The sequence below is a fragment of the Cynocephalus volans genome, chromosome 11 (assembly GCF_027409185.1).
Source record: "Cynocephalus volans isolate mCynVol1 chromosome 11, mCynVol1.pri, whole genome shotgun sequence".
Lineage (NCBI taxonomy): Eukaryota > Metazoa > Chordata > Mammalia > Dermoptera > Cynocephalidae > Cynocephalus > Cynocephalus volans.
Genome location: NC_084470.1, coordinates 41,769,934 through 41,792,367, shown reverse-complemented (window position 1 = coordinate 41,792,367; position 22,434 = coordinate 41,769,934). Strand labels below are relative to the sequence as shown.

Below are 22,434 nucleotides of genomic sequence, written 5' to 3'. Positions count from 1 at the left end.
CAGAAATCAAACTAAGTACTTACAGCCAGCAGATCTATAACAAAGGCACCAAGAACATACACTGGGGAAAGGATATCCTCTTCAGTAAATGGTATTGGGAAAACTGGATACCCACGTGTAGAAGAAAGCTTCTACACCCATACCTCTTGCCATATACCAAAGTCAACTCAAAATGGATTAAAGTCTTTAATATAAGACCTGAAACTGTAAAACTCCTAGAAGAAAACATAGGGGAAACACTTTAGGATGCAGGACTAGGCAAAGACTTTATGAATATGACCCGAAAAGCACAGGAAACAAAAGAAAAAACAAGCAAATATGATTATATCAAACTAAAAAGATTCTGTACAACAAAGGAAATAATCAACCTGCAGAGTGAAAATACAACCTACAGAATGGGAGAAAATACTTGCAAACTATACATCCAAAAGGTATTAATATCCAGAATATACAAGGAACTCAAACAACTTAACAGTAAAAAACTAAATAATCCAATTAAAAAATTGGCAAAGGAGCTGAACAGACCTTTCTCAAAGGAAGACATATACATGGTTAACATGTATATGAAACAATGCTCACATCACCAAACATCAGGGAAATGTAAATCAAAAAAAAAAAAAACACAGTGAGATATTATCTCACCTCAATTAGACTGGCTATTATCAAAAAGACAGAGAATAACAAATGTCTGCAAGGATGCAGAGAAAGTGGAAACCCTTCTGTACTGTTGGTGGGACTGTAACTTAGTACAGCCATTATGGAGAACAGTATGGAATTTCCTTAAACAACTGCAGATAGAACTACCAAATGATCCAGTAATCCCACTACTGGTATATGTCCAAGGGGATGGAAATCATCATATCAAAGGGATATCTGCACTCCCATGTTTATTGCAGTTCTATTTACAAGAGCCAGGATGAGGAACCAACCTAAATATCCATCGACAGACAACTGAATGAGGAAAATGTGGTATACACCATGGAATACTACTCAGCCATAAAGAGAATGAAATTCTGCCATTTGCAGCAACATGGATGAGCTTGGAAAAAATTATGTTAAGTGAAATAAACCAGGCACACAAAGAGAAGTACCACATGTCTTCATTCATAAGTGGGAGGTAAAAATAAATGAAAGAAAGAAAGAGAGAGAGAGAGACGAAAGAAAGAAAGAAAGAAAGAAAGAAAGAAAGAAAGAAAGAAAGAAAGAAAGAAAGAAAGAAAGAAAGAAAGAAAGAAAGAAAGAAAGAAAGAAAGAAAGAAAGAAAGAAAGAAAGAAAGAAAGAAAGAAAGAAAGAAAGAAAGAAAGAAAGAAAGAAAGAAAGAAAGAAAGAAAATAATCATAATATGTTGAACTTTCAAGAAAGAACAGAACTGTGGTTACTAGAAGTGGGAAAGGGGGAGGGGGAAGTGGGTTAGTGAGAAACTGTTTAATTGACAAAGAATGATTAGGTTTTGTAATGATGAATATGTTAATTATCCTGATTTGATTAACACTTACTGTACACAGGTATTGATTTCAACCCTGTACCTCACAAATAATTTATAATCAATTATGTTTCAATTAAAAAGATACACATTCCCAGATTCTGCTTTTAGAGACACTAACCTGTTAGTTCTTGGTAGTGGAGGAGGGAATGGGCAAAGGGTAAGAGAAATTACTATTGCAAAATGAGGATAAAAGAAAAACAAAACAAAACAAAACACCTCCTCAGGTGAATCTGATACTCAGCAGGAATTACTGCAATCAATATAAAATGCCAATACCTAGCAATATAATATGGTGGCTATGTGTCTGTGTGTAAATTTTTTCTGCTGGAAATTAAGTAAGAAAGGGGGATAAGAAAAACTAAACTTTGTTCTGTAAAAGAATTAATAATGAAGTGATAGGATGTTAAGAATCTCAATTCTACTTCAAGGTTTTGGTAGTGATTATGAAATTCTCAAATGTTTGTGGGAATCACAACATCTGGTTTTTCAAAGATAGCCGTTGATCATATTTTCCTATATCTTTGCATATTTCATGAAGAAATTGAGAATGGCTTCTTCAAGGATATATGAAGCCAGAGGCTGGGTAGATAATTTAATGAATTTTACATTAGTAAATCAAAATTTTATTTTTCTGGGAGTTTAGAATACAGATTTTTTGTGTATTGCATGCAACACCAAATATTCTCCAGTACAGTACACTTTTACTTTGTTTGATACTGTATCCTCATAAAACAGTGACTTTTTTATATGACTGTTTAAATAGAGCTGGTTCTGAAGCCAGATTCCTAAGAATACGTAAGTAAGTGTTGGTACCCCCAAGTAACATGTCTTTCTCTCATGGAATGTGAATTATATTTTTAAATTATAATGATTTCAATAATGTCTATCACCTTACTAGAAATTTACCTTTAAATTAGAAAAGAGTAAAATTCATTTTGCACTGTGCTTATCGAAGCAGCTCTGTTCAGTTACTTTAAATATGAACACAAGGGAAGACAGTTTATGTTTGATATGTGAAAATAACTCCCAGGTGAAGCCATAGGCTAAAAGTCACTCATCAGTATGAAAAAAATGAGTTCTTAGTATTACTTCACTTAAAACTTTATTTCCTTTATAGAAAGGCACAAAATTCCTTAAGTCACTTTCACAGAATGGTCAAAAGATTAATTTTAATAAGGAAAGGAACTCTGTAGTTGTTTTGACTTTCGCCATTTTTCTGAAGTTTAATAGTTTGGAATATTTCTTAGAGACGGAAAAGGGGTAAACGTGTTTGATGAGGTTGAATGGCAACTCCCACTGATGTGGCCAGCAGACTCTGAGTTTCATAATGTGGTTGAGTAATTCAAGCAGCAGTTAAAAAGTGTGTCCTGAAGGTGGTAGGAAAAGAGGATCACACTGAGAATGGTGCCTAACTCATTCACAGCACTCAAATTTGTTTTGTTTTGTTTTGTTTTTCCAGTGCAAATGCATTTGTTAATAGCACCCACAACTGTCCAAGTGATACAGATTATAATGTAATAAATAAAACATGCACAGAAAGCCAGATATCACAGAGGCCTGTCATCCAATATTGTTTATTACTTAACTTCAGGCTCAATTTTCAAGCAAAAGGCAGACATGTTGGGGAGCTGCCAAACATTTTTGTATTTATTGTGTAACTGCATTAAAAAAATGGGTATCTGTGATAATTAAAAGCCTTTTTTTAAAAAACATGTATTTTGTGGATGCATGTGTGTGCATGTGTTATATATATGCAAGTGTCTATTCAATTATTTTCAAGATTCTAAAATGCAGGAGATATTGGTCTTTATTTACAATTTTCTGACATATGTCTTCTCAAGAAACAAAGATAACCTATCCTCTCCATCCCTGAAGTCAATAGTTGGAACGATTACATCAAACCATTGTTTGTGAGCTCAGGAATTATGTCCTCCTGGATAACTGGTTAGAATAGTGAGTTAAAGTAACATCCCCCTGCAAGTTAGTTTAAGGTCACAACAAATTATCAGAATTGAAAACCATTACAACATAGCCAACACTCACTATTTATTCATTTATTTATTCATTCAACAAAGATTCACCAAGTTCCTACTATGTAAATCAGGGACTTTAAAAGATTCAGCAGTCCATTGTATTAATAATTTGTCCAGTGTGTTCTTTCACTTCAAATCCAATAGCTAAGCACCACTGAGGAGATTAAAGAACAGCATTAGTAGCCTTATTATTTCCTTGGAAAGAACAAAGCTTTGGAATCAGATGGGTTTGGGTTCAAATGCAGACTTCATTATTGATTACCTTAGTGAACTTGGGACATCCCCACTTCTTCATCTGTAAAACTGGGTAATAATACTTCATATGATCCTAGCAAAAATTAAATAATATGATAACTATAAACACATTTAACCTTTTCATTAGCATAGAGCAGGTACTCAAAAAGCATGATTTCCTTTATCCCCTACATCTTCTCATGTGCTTCCTTGCCTTTTTTAGAATGGATACAGTTTAGGGATTGAGAGTCACAAACCACACAGCAGTAAACACAGAAACAGAAGGTGGACCACGTACCACAGTAGACAGCAGGTTTCTCAATGATAGGATGTTAAACCATTTAGCATAATGTACATAATACATAATTCTAACATTTCAGTTCATCCAATTATTTTCTTTAGGGTACAGTGCAAAACTAAGATGCAGAAAGCACTAATGGTTGGTTAGGAGTTGGGGCCAGAGAAGCTTCGATCACTTCTCACTGTATTTTCACACAGAAGGATATTGGTGTAACATTCTGGTCCTTCTCTTACTTGTCCACTTACTCAATATGACCACTTCCAAATGGGAGAAGTAATAACTCACGTGACTGGTGAGTTTTAGAGCAAGAACTCAGCAAGTGTGGCTCATTTCTCTCTCCCTTATCCTTGGGATCTGTCTGCCAGCAGAGAGCACATTCACCTTTCCTTCTAGGTCTCATAAGCCAAGACCTTATCCTTTGCTAGAGAGGCCCATGGCATTCCAGTATTCCCTGAGACTAGATGGATAAATCAAGTTTTGGCATTCAGCATCACAAGGCTCATTTTCCTTACAAATCTAAGCCACATTTTTTCTAATACAATACTACCAGTAATCCAATTGATAGTTTTCTTATTTTGACGTACTTCTTTGTCTTTTTCAATGGGATCAGAATCTACATGAGACAAAATGATGCTTTTAACCAGACCCCTTCAATCTCTAACAATGGTGACCAGAGAAAGGATCTTTTCCTTTCAACTTTAAGAACAAATTACTAAAGCCATGAATGAAGACTGTTCATTATTAGGTTTCTCAACAGTACATCAAGAAATGAGTTATTGATTGAGATCAGCCTGTGGACACATTCACTTCAAAGAGGCAGGATAAAAGTGTTGATATTTCTTGCAAGTTAAAGAGAACCTGTAATCCACACGTAAACTGCAGTAAGAAAGTACCTGGTCAAATGGTAGAGCCCCCAATTTAGGACACTAAGGCAATTTTTTGGTTGATTTTTGTTTTCATCCAGTACTAGGAAAGCAGGAAGTTCTATTAACATATATACCCACCATTTCACTTAAGAGGATCCAGTAGAGTCCTTGCAGAAGCACAGGGTAGGACCCACAGGCAGATTATGTAAATCACTTGGTAGTAGCTAATACAAATATTTAACTTCACAGGATTCTGCTTCAAAAACTTCAAATAATTAATGAATAGGATTAAGATCAACCCTGACAATTTCAATATTGGGTTTTGAATCCCTGCATTCAGCATGAGGATCAGGAAAAAAAAAAAAAAAAAAAAAAGAAAGAAAGTCAAGCTGACAGAGCCAACAATTCAGACATTCACAAATAGTTTAGAGACAGGTAAAAGGCCAATCACTAAGTTTATTTTTACTAAAAACTTCAAAATTTCAATCATGAGGAAATAATGCTTAGTGCTTATTTGTTAGAGATGTTCTTCTGATGGAGGTGTATCACACAGGGGCAGAGGACACAAACATTCATTTTAGGAAAAGACGTCAAGCAAGGTTTTCATTACATGGCAGCAGTCATCCAAGAGCAATGTTAAAAGCAATATCACACTGCTGTTCTTTGGGACCACAGTTATTTAAAGTACCTTCCACAGTAGTGGTGCAGAATATCTTGTCATGTATTTACATCTACTGGTGTAACAGAAAAACATGACTTAAAGAAGTTAAGTGTTGGAAGAAAATATTTACTGATTCAATTAGAATTTGGTTTGTATGAGAAAGTTTTTCTTTTCTTTTCTCTTTTTATTTTATTTTATTTTATTTGTTATGCATATTCATGGGGTTCAAAGCTGACCATCACCACTTGTGCCCAAGAGGTAATGGCCAGATCAATACCACCAGCATGCCCATCTGAAAAATGTGCCATTGGGATAATTTGAAACCAGAGAACTCCCACAAAAAATAAAGGGGGAAGTGATGGTGACATACAGAACTATTCTATTATTCAGAAAAAGGTATATAATATAGATGATAACAAAACCTAAACGTGTTAGCTCACCAAAAACTCTGCTCTACTTTAAATTACTATAGAATTTATTCATAACCATATCTTAAAATCAATATTTGTATAGTTTGTTCCCCTTGTTTATTTTAGGTATCTGTCCAAATCTCACATCATGAGAAAGGCTTTCCCTGTCCACTCTACCTGCCCAACCTTTAACCATCACCCCCATCTCCTATCTATTTTGTACCCTTAGCCAGTTTTAATTGTCCTCAAGACACTTCTTATCATCTAGTATATTATATCTCTTTGTTTTATATCTTCTGCCTTCCTCCAGTAGAATGAGATCTTCACAAAACTTTCTTTGGTTCAGTGCTTTCTTCAGCATGTAGAACAATCCTGGTGCGTAGTAGTTGTTCAACATAAATGTGTCAAGAAACTAAGAGAATAAGATATTACTGCTCCAGTACCAGGCTGTAGCTTGTGCTCTTCCCAGAAAAAAATTGGGATATAGGCAAAGGATAGTACATAGGCTTCTCTGATACTTTGATCTCATTGCATACAAACAAACAAACAAAAGACCTGGACGTTATTCTAGGAACATTAGGATCCCCAGAGATGGACTGAGTTTCCCACCCAGACTCAGGAAACAACTTCTCCCTTATGGCCTACTCAAGTTGCTCTTGAATAGTGCCTCTCTCCTCCCCTCGAGAAGCCTCCATGTTTGGCTGGTTTACCACTAGACCCACCCCATCGTAGTGATCCATGAACATCAGTAGCCTATTTACTTTACTATTCCTAGAAAGAGTAAAAGCAGAGACTACTAATACTACCTTAGACCACAGGAGTCTGGCTGACAAAGCCTGGCATGTACCTATACAGTCAGAAGAGTAGGTTTGGTAGACAACAAGCCACATCATGAGTTGAGTAGATGCAGTTTTTAAAGAACTTTTAAGAATATTCTGTGATATAGGCCCTTTCTTAATTAACAAAAAGTCTCCAATGGAATATAACTGGTAGGGCCACACTGAGGTGATATATTTTGTAAATTAATTGTGTGTGTATATACTTATACACACACATATATACACACACGTGAGTATTTATGAATTTAAAGCATTTGCTTTCTTGTATTCATTGATTTTCACTTTTTATTTCAGATCTCAAGTGAAAAAAAAATTCACTCATTTTGCCTTTTTACCAAGAGAACTACTATCTTAGGTTTTGATTTATAAGAGAGAATTCCTATCCTCTGGTCCTAATCTAGTTCTCTGCCATGGCAGAAATGATATTTTTATATGATCCCTGTCAAAGTACTTGACATTCTCTTGGACATTTGGACTCTTCTGTGATCACTTAACTTTGATTTATTCTACGTATCCTGCAGTAAAGTGAATCACCTTTGGGAACTGGAACATCAGTCCTGGTAGTAGACCTGACAAAGCCTAACCTAAATGCCCTGAGAGGAGGCGACTGCTCCTCCACAGACCTTCATATGGAAAGAGATGTGTTGTGTTTTCTCACATTTGGAACTGACAGAAAGCAAATAAGAAAGAGGCCTATTAAGTTTGAGTTAACTCAGGCTTGGCTAGTAATAATAGGCAACTGTCCAACATGCAGAACCATTCTAGAGCCTCCAAATTTATTTCCAGGAAAAGTCAGTTTCTAAAGCTGTGTAGCCTTTCAGTGAAGCCTCAATGAGGTCATGGGGAATAATGCGTAAGTAAGATCCCTCTGGATGGCAGAATCGAGGATTATATGATTGGATCACCATGGAACTTAATGCATTGACAAAGCAACAATTCTATTCCACTCTGGCAGGATTTGATATGTATTAGAAATCAGTGATTTCTGCTTGTTCCCTGGCCTCTCCTTTCTTAAATAATAGTTTTCCTTTATTTGCATGTATTCTGTTACTTCTCTATTGTTCTGTATTGTGGGAGTTCAGACAGATAACTAATCTTTTAAAGTTATGGGTTGGGGGCTGGCCAGTTAGCTCGGTTTGAGTGCAGTGTTTGTTATAACACTGAGGTCAAGGGTTTGGATCCCCATACTGGCCAGCCACCCCCTAAAATAAATAAATAAATAATGTTATGGGTGCTGAGCCATGAGGAACAGCCATGAACCTGTTGGAGATGATGGCATCACCAGATGTGATAAAGGGATAAGGCTTTCAGGTGGGCTCCCTTAGGCAAGAAATTAATGCATACCACCTAAAATGTACATATGCGATTAATGGTGTCATGGATGCTGGACAGCCAGAGGGATGAACTATTCGAATTTTCTCTACTGCAGAGGCAAAGAAGCTCACATACTCATTACACTAGACTCCCTTGCAGATAAAAGGGAAACCATGTGACTCAGTTTTAGCCTTTGAGATGTAAGTACAAGTTGCTGAGTTAGTATTCTGGGAAAGCTTTCAAAAGGACAAAATCAGTCATAATGTTCCTTCAGCCATTTCTCTTTTTCCGGGATTAACTGTGGCTACAAGAGCTGGAACTTTAGAAGCTATGATATAAATGTATGGCAGGAAAGCCATAGATAAAGGAGGGCAGAGCAGCCTTGATCGTTGATGGCAACACAAAGCACTTGCCCTTCACTGCTTGTCTGTGGCCTTCATATTACATGAGTAAAATAAACACCTGAAAATTAAGCTATCATTAGCTGGGTTTTCTTCACTCTTTTCATGATTCAGAGACACATATTCCTTGGCCAGTAACTTCTTTCTATACATCTTGAGGTTGGTAAGAACAGTAATAGCCACAATTCCTACTCTAGTGATATAATAATCCAGGAGATAGAATAAATGTTAAAAATTCTGAATAAGAAAAAGGTTTTACACAATCTTAATTCTTCAACATCCAGTACAGGGCCTGACACATAGTAGGCTATAAAAATGTCATTAACTGGTGTTATTTATTATACTTTCCAAGAAACTATTTTGTAATAACAAAACACTTAAAGCAGTCATTAGGATTTAGAGAAGGTTTAGTAGCAAATTTGAATTTAATGCGTATAGGGTTCTCCAGCTAATGTTGGAATCCTGCCGACGTCACCAATTGTAGAGCTACTAATCCTGATTGTGACGCCAATTGTAAAGCTACTTGACTATGCCAGTTGTTGGGCTCTTTTACCTGCCAGTAATCCTGCCCTGACTGGGCCAATTGTCAAGCTAGGGCTGGGTCTGGAGCTCACAGACCCCTCAAGTCTGTTCCAGACTAGTGGCGGTGGCCACCAGAGGCAGTAGACTCCAGCCAAGATGGCGGCGCCATGCAGGAGCACTAACTACACCCACACACAACCTATTCACAGCAAATGCTCGGCAAGATTCTGAACATCTGAGGGGCCCTGACTATTTTCCTATATTTTCCCAACAATCCACCCCTTCAGGGACCCTCACCATACAATCTACGTGTTCAGAATCTTCCGTGACATTCCTTTAGCAAGGATAAATTACCCTTACATTAACACAGTATACACTCCATCCCAGTAACAAAAGTCTTTAGCTTGTTGCAGCAACAACTCAAAAGTCCAAAGTCTCCTCTGAGACCAAAAGCAAAAGGCCTTCCAGCCGTGAACCTGTAAAGAGCCAAAAACAAGTTTATCTACTTCCAAGATACAGTGGGACAGACATTATGTACACATTCCCATTCCAGAGGGAGTAATAGAAAGGAAAAACAGTCCCACGAACAAATTCAAAATCCAAACAGCGCAAACGTTAAGCACAGTGGGGGCACCTGGACGCCTAAAGCATTGGGCAACCTTACCCCTACAGTTCCGCCAAATGCAGACCATCGAGCTGCCTGGTGCCTGTGGTTTTTCCAGGCTGGCACTGCACACTGCCAACAGCCCCACAGTTTTGGGCTCCCGCTGGCAGTTGCACCATCCTAGCTCCACTAGACATTACCTCAGTGGAGGTTCACTGTGGAGGCTCTGACCTCATTTTTCTGCTCCACATTGCTCCATAGATGACCTCTGCAGTGGCCCCACCCCTGAATCAGGTCTCCACCTAAGTCCCCCGGCTTTTTCCATAAATCTTCTGAAATCTAGGTGGAGATTGCCATGCCTCCACTGCTCTCACATACTGGTGGCCTGCAGACTTAACACAATGTGAATGCCACCAAGGATTTTGGCTTTTTTTCTTTGGAGGTGCTGAGGCAGGATTGCTCCAGCCAGAGTGGTTGGGATACAGGGAGCAGTTTGCCGAGGGCAATGAAACTTCAGGTCTGTCCTCCAGGACAACTCAGTCCTTTGAGGATGGTGGGGGCCCTCTCCCAAACTTCTCAAATGCCCTCAGGGCCTGTGATTGGTGGGGCACCCTTCCAGACTTCTCAAATGCCATTAGGGCATTTTCCCCACTGTCCTGGTTTTTAGCATCTGGCTGCCCCGCTGCCAAGATAATGTCTTTAGCAAACAGTTTATCTGCTTCACCCTTGCATTTTTTTCCTGCTCTCTACTTCTCTACCGCATGGCCAGGCTGCAAATTTTCCAAATCTTTACGCTCTGCTTCCCTTTTACATTCTGGCTTTTGAATTACTTCAATCAGCTTGGCTTACACCAGCTACTTACTCAGTCTCAGGCAGCTTTGGCAGCATTCGCACACACAGTTCAAACAGCTGCATTCACTCAATCCATCAAGGAGTGGCTTCCTCGCCCTTGTGCATATCTGCGGCTCTTTTGGAACCGCTGCCGCTGAGACAGGTGTGTAGTAACAGAGACTAACTTTTCCACCTTTTCACTGGGTGAAAACATATTTGAAATTCTGCAGGGGCACCCGTCCTTGGGTCATCTGCCCATCTGCATGTAGAACTCTTTTCTCATTCTTTTCTTAGGTTTGTATGGCACCCTTCAAGCCTTTGGGTTTAAGTAGTACCCTTCAAGCCTTTTGCCTTCAGACAAATGCAACATGTGTTTACTACATCGTCTCTAAAGCACGTTACACCATCCACCCCTAGGTCTCATAGCTGCAGCAGCCAGGTGGCCAGGGGCTCTCCCTGTTTCTGCTGCTTTATGGCCTCCATTTCTTGTGTACAACAAGTTGTGCCTGGAGATGCATGGTTTTCCCCAACTCACCACTGGGTTGGTGATCTTCCCTGGTGTGAGAAGCAGGAGTTGCTAGTTGCTGCACCTTGTCTTCCAGGCCATTCATCCATGCTTCCAACGACTCTGCTTTCTGCTGCAAATCTCAATCAGTTTGCAGTGTAGTAAGCAGCAGCCAGGCACCGGTCAGCAGAAAAGTAGCCACTGGGCACCACATGCTCAAGGATAGCCACATTTCCTCCTTTTTCCAAGGGCTTTCAGCTCCTGTACCTGCTCAGAATCCTGCCGTCTATGCCAATTGTAGGGCACTCTGGCTAATGTCAGAATGCTGCTGACGTTGCTAATTGTAAAGCTACTAATCCTGTTCATGATGCCAATTGTAAGGCTACACAAACTCACCAGTTGTCAGGCTCTTTTACCTGCCAGTAATTGTGCCCCAACTGGGCCAACTGTTGAGCTAGGGCTGGGTCTGGAGCTCACATACATCTCAAGTCTATTCCAGACTGGGTCACAAACCCTTCATATGCCAGGCTGGGTCACCAGGCCCTTTACATGCAGGTCTATGAGCTAAGTAACTGGCAAATAGGTCCTTGGAAGCCGTAGGTTGGAAAGCATGGCTGTGTGGAGCGGCATCCTCCCGAGGCAGTAAAACTTCAGCCAAGGTGGCAGTGCCACGCAGGTGCACTAACTCAACCCACACACAACCTATTCACAGCAAATGCTTAGCAAGATTCTGAACATCTGAGGGGCCCTTACCATTTTCCTATATTTTCCCAACAATGCATAACAATGTTTATTGAATAAACATTTACTGAATTCTTCCTATAATCTACACATGATCCCAATTCTTTGTGCATTTAAAAAAATTCTCACAGCAATCCTGTTACCTAAGTATTATTATTAGAGAGGTTCAGAGATATTTAAATAACGTAGCCAAGGTCACACAGCCAGGTGGCACCAGAGCCAGGATTCAAGGCCAAGTTTATTTCCCACTAAACCTATGCTCTTAACCCCTATGTATTACTAAAATATTCTAAGTCTGCTCTTCTGAAAGAAACATCCTTTGATCTCCACAAACCCTTTTTGGCAGAAAGCAAGTATACAGAAAATTTTAGTCTGTGTTAATGGTTATTCATTACTAGTCTATTACTATATCTTGGATGATTTGTTATTTAATTCCTTTTAGTTGACAAATCAGTTGGATTTTTCAAATGCAGACATTGGATAGAATAAGTTAGATTAAAAAATCAATTCTCATGTAGAGTTTCATGTTAGCTCCAGGTTGCTATTGGGAACCTAGATTATTTGTAGCATTTTTATTTTAAAACCCTTGGAGTTGTTAAAATGTGACACCACAACCTGCATAGTAGAATATTGATAAGAACAAGGATGCAGGAGGCAATTCAATGTAGATACTTAAATGGCCAAAAATATAGTGCAAGTTTCACACACCCTGCAGACTGCAGGTTTATATGATAATAAATAATAGTTATCACCAGGACAAAGGGAAAAAATGTCATGAAATCCAAACGCTCAGTGCGAAATCCCTTGATACAGGTGGTCAAGCTTGTTCCATTTCATTGTCAGAAGGAGGCTATTTATTTGCTTCTGGGCAGTTAAATTACAGACTCATTTATTGATGAAAGTTTTCCAGTAGGCAGATGTGAATCTAAAGCTCTAGGCTTAGATTCAAAGTTTGTGAGAAAATAAGAATAAGAATATACTTTGCAGACAGCACAATTGATAAGGTGATATCTTTGAGCAACTCCTGAAATAAAAGTGACTTTAAACATTTCAGTTGTAATCTCCTTATTGTGTACCTTGGGCATGGACCAAGGGCCATAATCCTGGTTAGAATGAATAATCATTTTAGAAGCTCTTTATAATATTTCCCCTTTGATAGCTTCCTAACTAAGTGAGATGTCAGTGATTAGGGTGTGTGTGTGTGTGTGTGTGTGTGTGTGTGTGTGTGTGTGTGTGTGTGTGTGTGTGTGTGTGTGTGTGTGTGTGTGTGTGTGTGTGTGTGTGTGTGTGTGTGTGTGTGTATGAGAGAGAGAGAGAGAGAAAGAGAGATTCCTTGTGCACCAGAATGCTCATAAATAGGGGCAAAATATTCATAATGGCTCCTCAGTATTCATAAAGTCAATGTCTACTTTCTTTTTCTGTTGTAGTAGATAGTAGTGTTTTTTATCCAACAACTAACTAAATATATACATATATTTATTTGTATATATAAATTATAAAATTCATATTTATATATGTTCATATATATAATTTATGTATAAAATATATAATATATATAATTTATATGTTTATATATATTTATTACATATATTTATATATAATACTGTACATTTGTATATATATTTTATATATAAATATACATAATATATAATTTATATAGATACATAAAATGCAATATATATTCTGAGAACATTTGAATCAGTGGAGATTATGTACACCGTATTCATTATTTCTAAACTGCTACATTCTAGCAACTTCCAAAATTGGGGAGTTTACCAATAGAATAGATCAAAGATATGACAATAACAATTTTTGTTCTTATGCATGTTTATAATCATTTTCTTGACAATAGGTGTTGCTTTCTGTCCAAATTCAAGTTTTACATTTTGCATATGCCTAACAACTATTTATTGTTTGTTTCCTGGGTACAAAAAGTTGCTACTTGGGTTGTCATTGACACTTTGCCAAGTAACCTTTAAACCAAGACATGTACAGAATTTCCTTATTAATTTAAAATATTAACTTCATCAATCTTAGGTCATGACCAAACCCAAAGCTTCCAGGCATAATCCTGATGAGGAATACATTACATAGTTGAAAGAATTCACATTCTAATTTATACCACCTCAAAAAACAATTAATGTGTCAGAAAGGATAATGAATCCACCAAAGTAATCTATATGGGAAGTGACTTGCAGCAAAAGGTTAACAGACATGGGCTGTATGAGCTTTCTGGAAGACAACTGAAGATGAAGGGAATCAAATACCCCAACTCTAGCTATCTGAGGTTGAAATTGGGAAATATTATTGGGGAATATTGGCAATCATAACAAAATCCAAATGACTGAACTTTTGATTATGTCATCATTATATCATTCAGCTCTTATGGGAATAGTTTAATGGCAAGTGTGTATACGAATATGGCATAAATGCATTAGATCAGGAATTTAAGGTCTGTTGGCTATTCTATCTATATTTTTGAGACTCTAGAGATAAACAAGTTCAGTAGTATTATTCAGAAAAAAAAAAATTTAAACTTAGGTTGTATATGAACAAGCCAAAAATAACCATTATTTTAAAGCAAATATCTACCAAGCATCGATATGTTATAAGCAATTTTTTAATCTTTTATTTGGAAATAATTACAGGTTTACAGGAAGTTGCAAAGATAGTTCCTAGAGATCTGATGTATACTCCACCCAGTTTCCCCAAAGGCTAAGTCTTACATAATTATAATACAATATCAAAACCAGAAAATTAACATCGGTAAAATATGATCATATAGTTCTATGATATTTTATTATGTGTGTAGATTCTTATAACCACTACTGAAATCAGGATATAAAACTATTATTACAAATGAGTTTATTTACTTTGTTAGATATAAAAATGCATTATGATTTCGGATAGAAGATTCTACACTACTTTATTCTAAATAACAATATGAATATTGAAAATTTTTAATATCTAAGAAACTGTTATCTAGGAAAACACTATGTATAAAGACCAAAGTAAAATTCTTGCAATACAGCAGCTAAACCTGCACAGATAAGACGACCCTATCATTCAACAATCAGCTTTCCCCAGCACGATAATGAGCAAATTTGTTAGAACACAGTTTATCAAACACAACTTGCCAATAACTGTACTACTCCAAAACTCTGTTTACTGGTTACAGTACTACACACACACACGCACGCATGCACACAAACACACACACACACACACACACACACACACCCCTCCTTTTTCAGGAAAATAGAGCACTTTGCAAGTGTTCTTAAATCATTTATGAGGTTACCATAACAAAAGAGCACACACAGAAACAATGAAGTAAATCAGCCAGATTCTTCCAATCCAAAACTGTTGTGGCATTTCCTACTTTCCCTATCAAGTACAGTAAATATAAACCAAATTGTGGCAAACCCCACTTCTGAGTCAGCTCACAGCAAAGGAGAAATATTTGATAACACACACACACACACACACACACATCTAAATATCAGTCTTACCTTGGCCATTTGAGCCTGTACACCATTTGCCTTGAGAGATGCTACCGCTTTCTGTGCAGCTGCAGGACTGTCAAAATCTACAAACCCATAACCTGTAAAAACACAAAACCCACTGTTAGTACTCCCAAACATCTGTGTCTTTATCATACTGATAAAACACAGGTTTATGGTCAAACTTGCATTCACTTCTTTTGACACACGATGCTGCAAACATGAAGGCTCTTAAATCAGTGGTCCTTAGTGCTTTGGGAAAGATACACAATATTTCTAGAGATAAAGCAGTAACTCTTATCTTCTACAAATTGCTTTGGAAACTGTATACAATCAGCATCTTGATTTAGACTAATTTGGTGTATAAGGTAATACACTGTAGTGTTCTTCTGTCATCAGGGGATTTGCTCTAAGAGTGAAGAACACAAAATCCTGAAAAAATACAGAAAAATCTATCTCTAAAGTTAATTTTGAAAACATCAAAAAATTTACATTAATTAAAGCCATGGTAAGAACTTGCATTAGGTTATCACAGGCAGCTGCAATCATGCCTGACACACAGTAAGAGTTCAATAAACATGTATTGACTTTGTGGATAAATGTTATGAATGAGAGTTAGAGAGTTTAAACCTAGTTCCATTTGATTACTAAGCCCATGCTAATTCATCACAGGACCTTGTCTCAGTGATAACATCTTAAATAAGCTATATTGACTCTTAAGTGAACTGTAATAAGAGTGATTAAATAGGTAAATAGTCAAGCTTCTTTTAAAAACAAGAAACAAACACTCATGTCTCTTAGTTGTTACTAGAATACAATCTGAATAGGTAATGAGAGTTGTGTATACTGTTCTGATTGTGTGCTTGTGTGGTGTATTTGTGGTGATGCCAATGAAAAATCCACTATAAGTCAATGAAAACAGAAGTTTGCATGCCCTCGAGATAGCTGATATTAGTCCAGGGCTTAGCACAATAGCAATGCCAACAGCCCAAAATATTTCAAAATATAAGTGCTCAAGAATGAGTATGAAGGCAGCTTTGTCTGGCATGCCTAAAAGCCCCCCTTATGTGTCCTAGACCTTTTCTCATCTGTCAGACAGAAATTTGCTCAGTCAGGTAGAAACTCACCCTTGTCTCATTCAGAAGTTTTGAGGCAAGCCACCGAAGCAAACTGCAAGCTATGCACTGTACCCCCACACCCCGCCCACCAAAAATATATATATAACCAAAGAAGAGTGTAAAGGAATTCAATTGCCAAGTTGTTTCTTTTAATTAACTTTTTAATTTTCTCCTCTTGAATCCTGTCTTCTTTTTCTCCCTCCCAGCATGTTATCCTAAAATGAACTTGTTACACAGCAGTGTACCATAAAATGCTCTTGAAAAGCTGGGCAGAGAAGCTGTGAAGTTTGTATTTCTAATCCAAAAGGAAGTCTGTTCTGTAAGTACTGCTAATTCTTTTCTTCCCACAAAATTCAAACTATGTGGATAATATGGGTATTACCACCCACTAAGAAGAGTAAGATGGGGGGGGGGGAAGCAGGAAGAAAAAGTAGAAATAGTCCAGAAGTAGAGTTGGGGGAGAGGAAAGAAAGACTAAAATGTACACATAATCTCCCACGTGCCAGATGCTATGCTGGGGGCTTGACACATTGGCACTTGGTGAAGTCATGCTAACTTCATGCACTATTGTCCTCGTGCTCATTACACACATGAAGAAACTGAGGTTCAGGGGAGGTGTTGCAAATCGCCTAAAATCACAAGCCACATAATTGGCAGAGCTAGGATTTGAAGACAAGTCTGCATATGTCCTTTCAAATACACCACACAAGAAACTGCTTTATAATACAGCTTTGTAAACTATTTCTAGTAGCATCTAAAGCCCAGCAGGGAGAGGACTCAACTCTATAATTCCTTGGATTTTGAAGGTAGGACATAGAATGAAACAATTCCATGAAAATATTCAATCCAGCTCATTCAGTCAGTACAGTACATTGCTTAATGGAGTGGTTGAGTTCTCAGTAGAAATCTTTAAATGAGCTTTGGACAGGCAATACCTTCCACCTCGTGACATTTGGTCATTCTTCCTTATCCATACATAGGCTTATCCGTTCATTCAATAATGAAATTCTATGTCAGACACTGTGCCAAGCATAGGGAATACAGTAGTGAGAAAAAATAGTCCCAATTTCTATTCTATGCAATTTATAGTTGAGTTGGGATATGAACACGAAGCAAATAATCATAGCAATTAATCTATAATTACAAAATGGCATGTCTTCCTTAAAGAAAATGAGAGCATGTAATATAGAATCTAACTATTGATTGCTCATTATTGAAAGTTTTTTAAAAAGCAGTGGCATGAAATGATCTGCATTTTAAAAAATATCACCCTAGCTAGAGATTAAATTGCTGTGGGGCAGGTCGCCAGCAAGAGTAGGATCAGGGAGATAACTTAGCAGCTACTGCAGTGATCCAGAGGAAGGGCAGCTGGCAGTGAAACGGATGGGGTGAGATGAATGATTTGAGTTATATTTTGGAGGAAGAATTAACAGGACTTTGTAATGGATTGATTGAGTTGGGAGAAAGGGAGATACAGACAACAAAGATTACTACTGCTATTTTCCATAAGCCACTGGATGAGTGGAGATGTGATTTACCAAAACGGGGAGACTGGAGGAGGATACAGCAGGCGAGAGGGAAAATGAAGACACTGGTTTGAGACATGTTGAGTCAGAAATGCCTGTGAGACACCTAAGTAGAAATATCACGTAGCAGTTGGATATATTAAGCTGGTGCTTAGAAAAGAGGATGCCATTGGAAATATAAATTAGGAGGGCAACAGCATAGCAGTGTTATTTACAGAGACAGAAATAGACAGAAATGCCTAGAGTAAGTATTAAAAAAGGGCTCAGGTTTGGAACTTGAGCAACTTCAGCATTTAGGTGTCAGATAAGAAAATAAGATTGCAAAGAAGGCTGAAGGAAAATCCAAGAGGAAGAAGGAAATGAAAAGGGAAACGGATGTCTCAAAGCCAAGGCGAGGAGTGTTCCAAGAAGGAGGGAGAGATCAGCTTTTGACTCTCATGCTACTGAGAGTATGAGCAAGGAGAGAGCTGGAAAATGCCCAGTGTGTTTAGGAACATGGATGTCATTGTCATGATTTGCTTCAGGCAAACGGTGGGGATCGAAGCCTGCTTGAGTAGTTGAAGAGTAAGATGAGGGTGTGGAGAGAGGGTGTGCAGTTATCTTGGCTGGGAAGGAGAATTAAGAGACAGATTTAGCTAGTGGGGAATATGAGGCCAACTGAGTTGTTTTTGTTTGCTTTAAGATAGGAAATACTATGATTGTGTGTGTGTGTATCTATTCTCCACCTCATTCTACTGTGCAGCTGGGGTAGAGGACTACTCAATATTTATTTAAATTTTCAACAAATATTTATTGACCACCTACTATAGGACAGATGCTATTCTTGGCATTTTTGAATATCGGTAGGCAAGATTAAGCAGACAACAGGAGATTAAAGCTTTAGGAGGGCAAGGGAATAATTTACAGAATAATCTCCTAAGACAGCAGAGGGATAGGGAACCTAGAATATATATGAAAGTGCTGCCTTTTGCTAGAAGAAGGGCCCTTGCCTTCTCTCATTGCAACTGCAGGAAAGAACAAAGAGTGTTCTGCTTTACCAGGTGTTATTTCTTTGTGTATCCCCAGGTACTGGGACTATACCTAACACATAGCCTGTGCTTAATAAATATTTGTTGAAATAAATTGAAAGCATGTTTAAGGGATGCTAACTTACTTCATGGGACTACTGTGGGGATCCACTGTCTATTAATTAGTGTATATAAAAACATCTATTAATACATGTTGGCCTCTAAAGAACAATATAAACACTAAGTAGTCACGGTTCTGGTTCAGCCCAGCAAGGCAGCCCTGTAGACCACAACTCTCACCCCGTACTCTGGTGAGGCCTTTTCTCTCCAGCCTTGTCCCTTTCCTTCCACCCTCACACATTACACAGGATATTACAAAATCAAGATGCTGACCTCCAGGGCTGAACTCCAATCCAAACAGAAGAAATCCCTGTGAGGGCATGGGACACGCTGGCTTTCTCTGAATCAGTGAAGTTATGGCTGAACTTTGAGAAAAGTATACTTCTAGAGAGTCACCATGCCAAAAAGGAGAGAGTGGCCCCTTCGTACAGAACACCTGTCCTGATGGCTCCAAGCCAACAGGGGAGAGAATGCTCCGGGAACAAAATTATGAACAAAGAATAAGCCACCAAATCTGAAATATTTCACTAAGTTATGTGTTTTTCATACATATGAATACTCACTTTCACTAGTTAAAATAAGTTCAGAGGCAAAATGTCTCAAGCAACCCGGAAAAATGCTCCCATTCTATGAATAAACATTGCATTCCTGAGTTTTATGTGAGAGCATCTGAATCACAATCTGAAGAAAATAATATGAAATGTGAGGCTGCCCCTAAAAAAGAATGATGCATTTACTAAGGAAAAGGGCAACTTCAATTTGGTTTCAATTTGCTTTCCTTAATGACAAATAATCAAGTCTGGGAACAGGAATCTCTGTACCTACATCTGGTGAAGGGAAAGGTAGGGAGATTAGTTCAGCTCCAGCTAATAATGCTTTATGGTAACTGCTAAAATCCTCAACAAAACGCAGGCGATTGCCAACCATCCGAAACGCTGCCCCACGTGGCTGGAAGCCCACCCGTCTCACTCTCTCAGTTACATAATTAAGCTTGGTAGAAGGTTCAGATGAATTAAAACTGAATGTCACTGTTTTCTCCGTACACCCTTGTCCTTGTTTTTCTTCCTTGTCAGGGGAAAAGGCCAGCAGTTCTGCAATTAGCAGGAAGTGGAGCAGCGAGAAAGAACCAACTCCATGATAATTAGGTCATTTGCCAAATGTACTCATTCCACTGGCAGATAGAATCAATGCTTTCCTGAAATGCTTTAAAGCTTGTGTGTTAATTTAAAGTTTTGCTGTTTTTATTGCGCTACAATCCTGGTGAATTTAGAAAAAAGAAAAAAAAATGTAGGTGTTATATGTATATATATATACACATGCACACATATGTATATGTATTTGTGTGTATGCGTGTGTGTGTATGCGTGAGTGTGTGTGTGCGTGCGTGTGTGCGTGCGTGCGTGCGTGCGTGTGTGTGTGTGTGTATTAACAGAATTCCACAAACAACAGTATTGCCCAGAGGGCTCTTATTTAATTTCCATTAGTGCATCTGTAGGCAACATATTTGCTGAGACCTTTGCCATTCAACCAAACCACTGTGTGACGATCCATTTGGAATTTCATTAAAAGTCTCTTTACCATCTTTGACAGCTTATTTTATACTTCTGAGTTGCTGCTGGATTCTTAAATGCTCTATTTAAAGTGCTTATTTATTTATCAACATTGGGATTGTTCTTTATGTGTGTGTGTTGGGTGGGGTTTATAAAACCCAAACTCCTGCTTCAGATGGGCACCGACAGTCAGCCAAGGGAGACTTGTTCTCAAAGTGCAACTGCGCACTAAATTTCACAACATTGGTATTGTTCTTCCTCTGCAGAGTGACCGTAATAAAAGCCCACTTGAAGCGCAGATGGCTTGGTGTGATACCCAACTTCTTTCAAAGACTATCCAGCTGTGAGTCAAATGTGATTTCTAAACAGAATAAGTGAACACTTTGGCCAAGAATTGGATGTTCAACTGAAATTCTACTCAAATTTAACAGTTGAAGATACTTGAGAATTTCCCTTCCATAAATTCCCTCTCCTTGCTTTTAGGCTTGGCTGTTGTCTGGGCTCAGAGAGGGAAGATTGAGTTGCAGGGAGGGAGGGGTGGCCTGCAAGAAGGGAGGAGTGGTTTGCAGGCTGCCTGAAAGTCTGGTGGGGTCCAGGCTGCCTCCATGCCTACTTCTGCTGGATTTTTCTTGCATCCCTAACTATTAAGCGATTGCTGAATGTCTCTCCTTATTATTAGATTTCTTAGTACTCTGTATTATGTGATCAAAAGGAGGTAGTCAAAGGACAGCACTGGTATCATTCATTGCTACTTTTCTACTTATAAAAACAAATAGGAAAACCTAGTAATTTCTTCAGAATCTTCTTTTGTACGTACTTCCTGTGAGTGATCATTACAGTGAAGACAGGATATCACAGACAACTGCATAGAGCCTAACTTAGATTTGTGAAAAAAATAAAGATACAAGACAAATCCTGCTAGATTGCAAAAGCCAGAGACAACAATGCTTATTTTGAGGAAAAAACTCTAAATTATTACAATCTGAAATCACCTATGCTTTGAAACATCTTTAGAATGTAGGATCCAACAATTTTATACAGAAAAGAAACAGCATATGGACTGCCAGTACAAAGGGCGGCAGCCTGACACTCAGCAAATAGAAGCAAATATGGTGGAAAACAATGTCCATTCTATAGTAGACAGGTTGCAGGTTGCTTCATGTATCGCCCTGATGTTTCAGCTTAATTTCCTAAACATTCTGATATTCTAGTGCAGAAATACTAAAACGAGACATCACTTTTGGAATAGGATTTGCTCGTTCCCAAGGACACTTCTGAACCATCATGTGACTCTCCTAGTATTGTAATTATTATTAAATTTACTAAGCATCTACTACGTGCAAGGAAGGTAGTCCACTAGATGCTGTGTGGAAAAGAAAGATGACTCTGACATGGCCATTCCTGCCAAAGAGTTTATGGTCTAACAGAATAGTTAAAAAAATTTAAATACAGTGACAGGCTCTCTTATACACAGGTTAAGTGAAGTGAGCATATGGTCAAAACTCTCGTCACACTATTGAACTAATTTCATAGAGTATGGTATGCGTGGTTTTGTGTGCACTGTTCTGTCTGACTGAGCCAGCTTCCCTTCAGTAAGTGGCATGATGGTAAAGTTATCCACATTCTAAAGTTATGCGTATGTATATATCATTCTATCTTTCTGTCTCTCAATTTGGGTGTAAAATTGAAATGAATTAAATTAAGTACAAGGTATACAGAGGATCACTACCAAAGAAAAGGTGTAAAGAAAGTGCCAATATTCTAAAATGGCAACTATTTCTTCCAGGTGGGGGCAAACTCAGTATGTTTTGTGCACAAATGACAAAAGTAAGGGCTGGGGAAAAGAAATTAGGTCCAAGAT

General features: G+C 38.1%; 1 protein-coding gene across 5 annotated transcripts in view; it reads right to left on the bottom strand.

The window, feature by feature from the left end:
* Positions 1–22,434, bottom strand: part of RBMS3 (RNA binding motif single stranded interacting protein 3) — a 672,503-nt gene that overhangs the window by 370,033 nt on the left and 280,036 nt on the right. For all 5 annotated transcript variants that reach the window (XM_063114184.1, XM_063114181.1, XM_063114183.1 and 2 more), the window contains exon 4: positions 15,262–15,353. In XM_063114184.1, the coding sequence (XP_062970254.1) occupies positions 15,262–15,353 (92 nt within the window). The remainder of the gene's footprint in view (positions 1–15,261; positions 15,354–22,434) is intronic.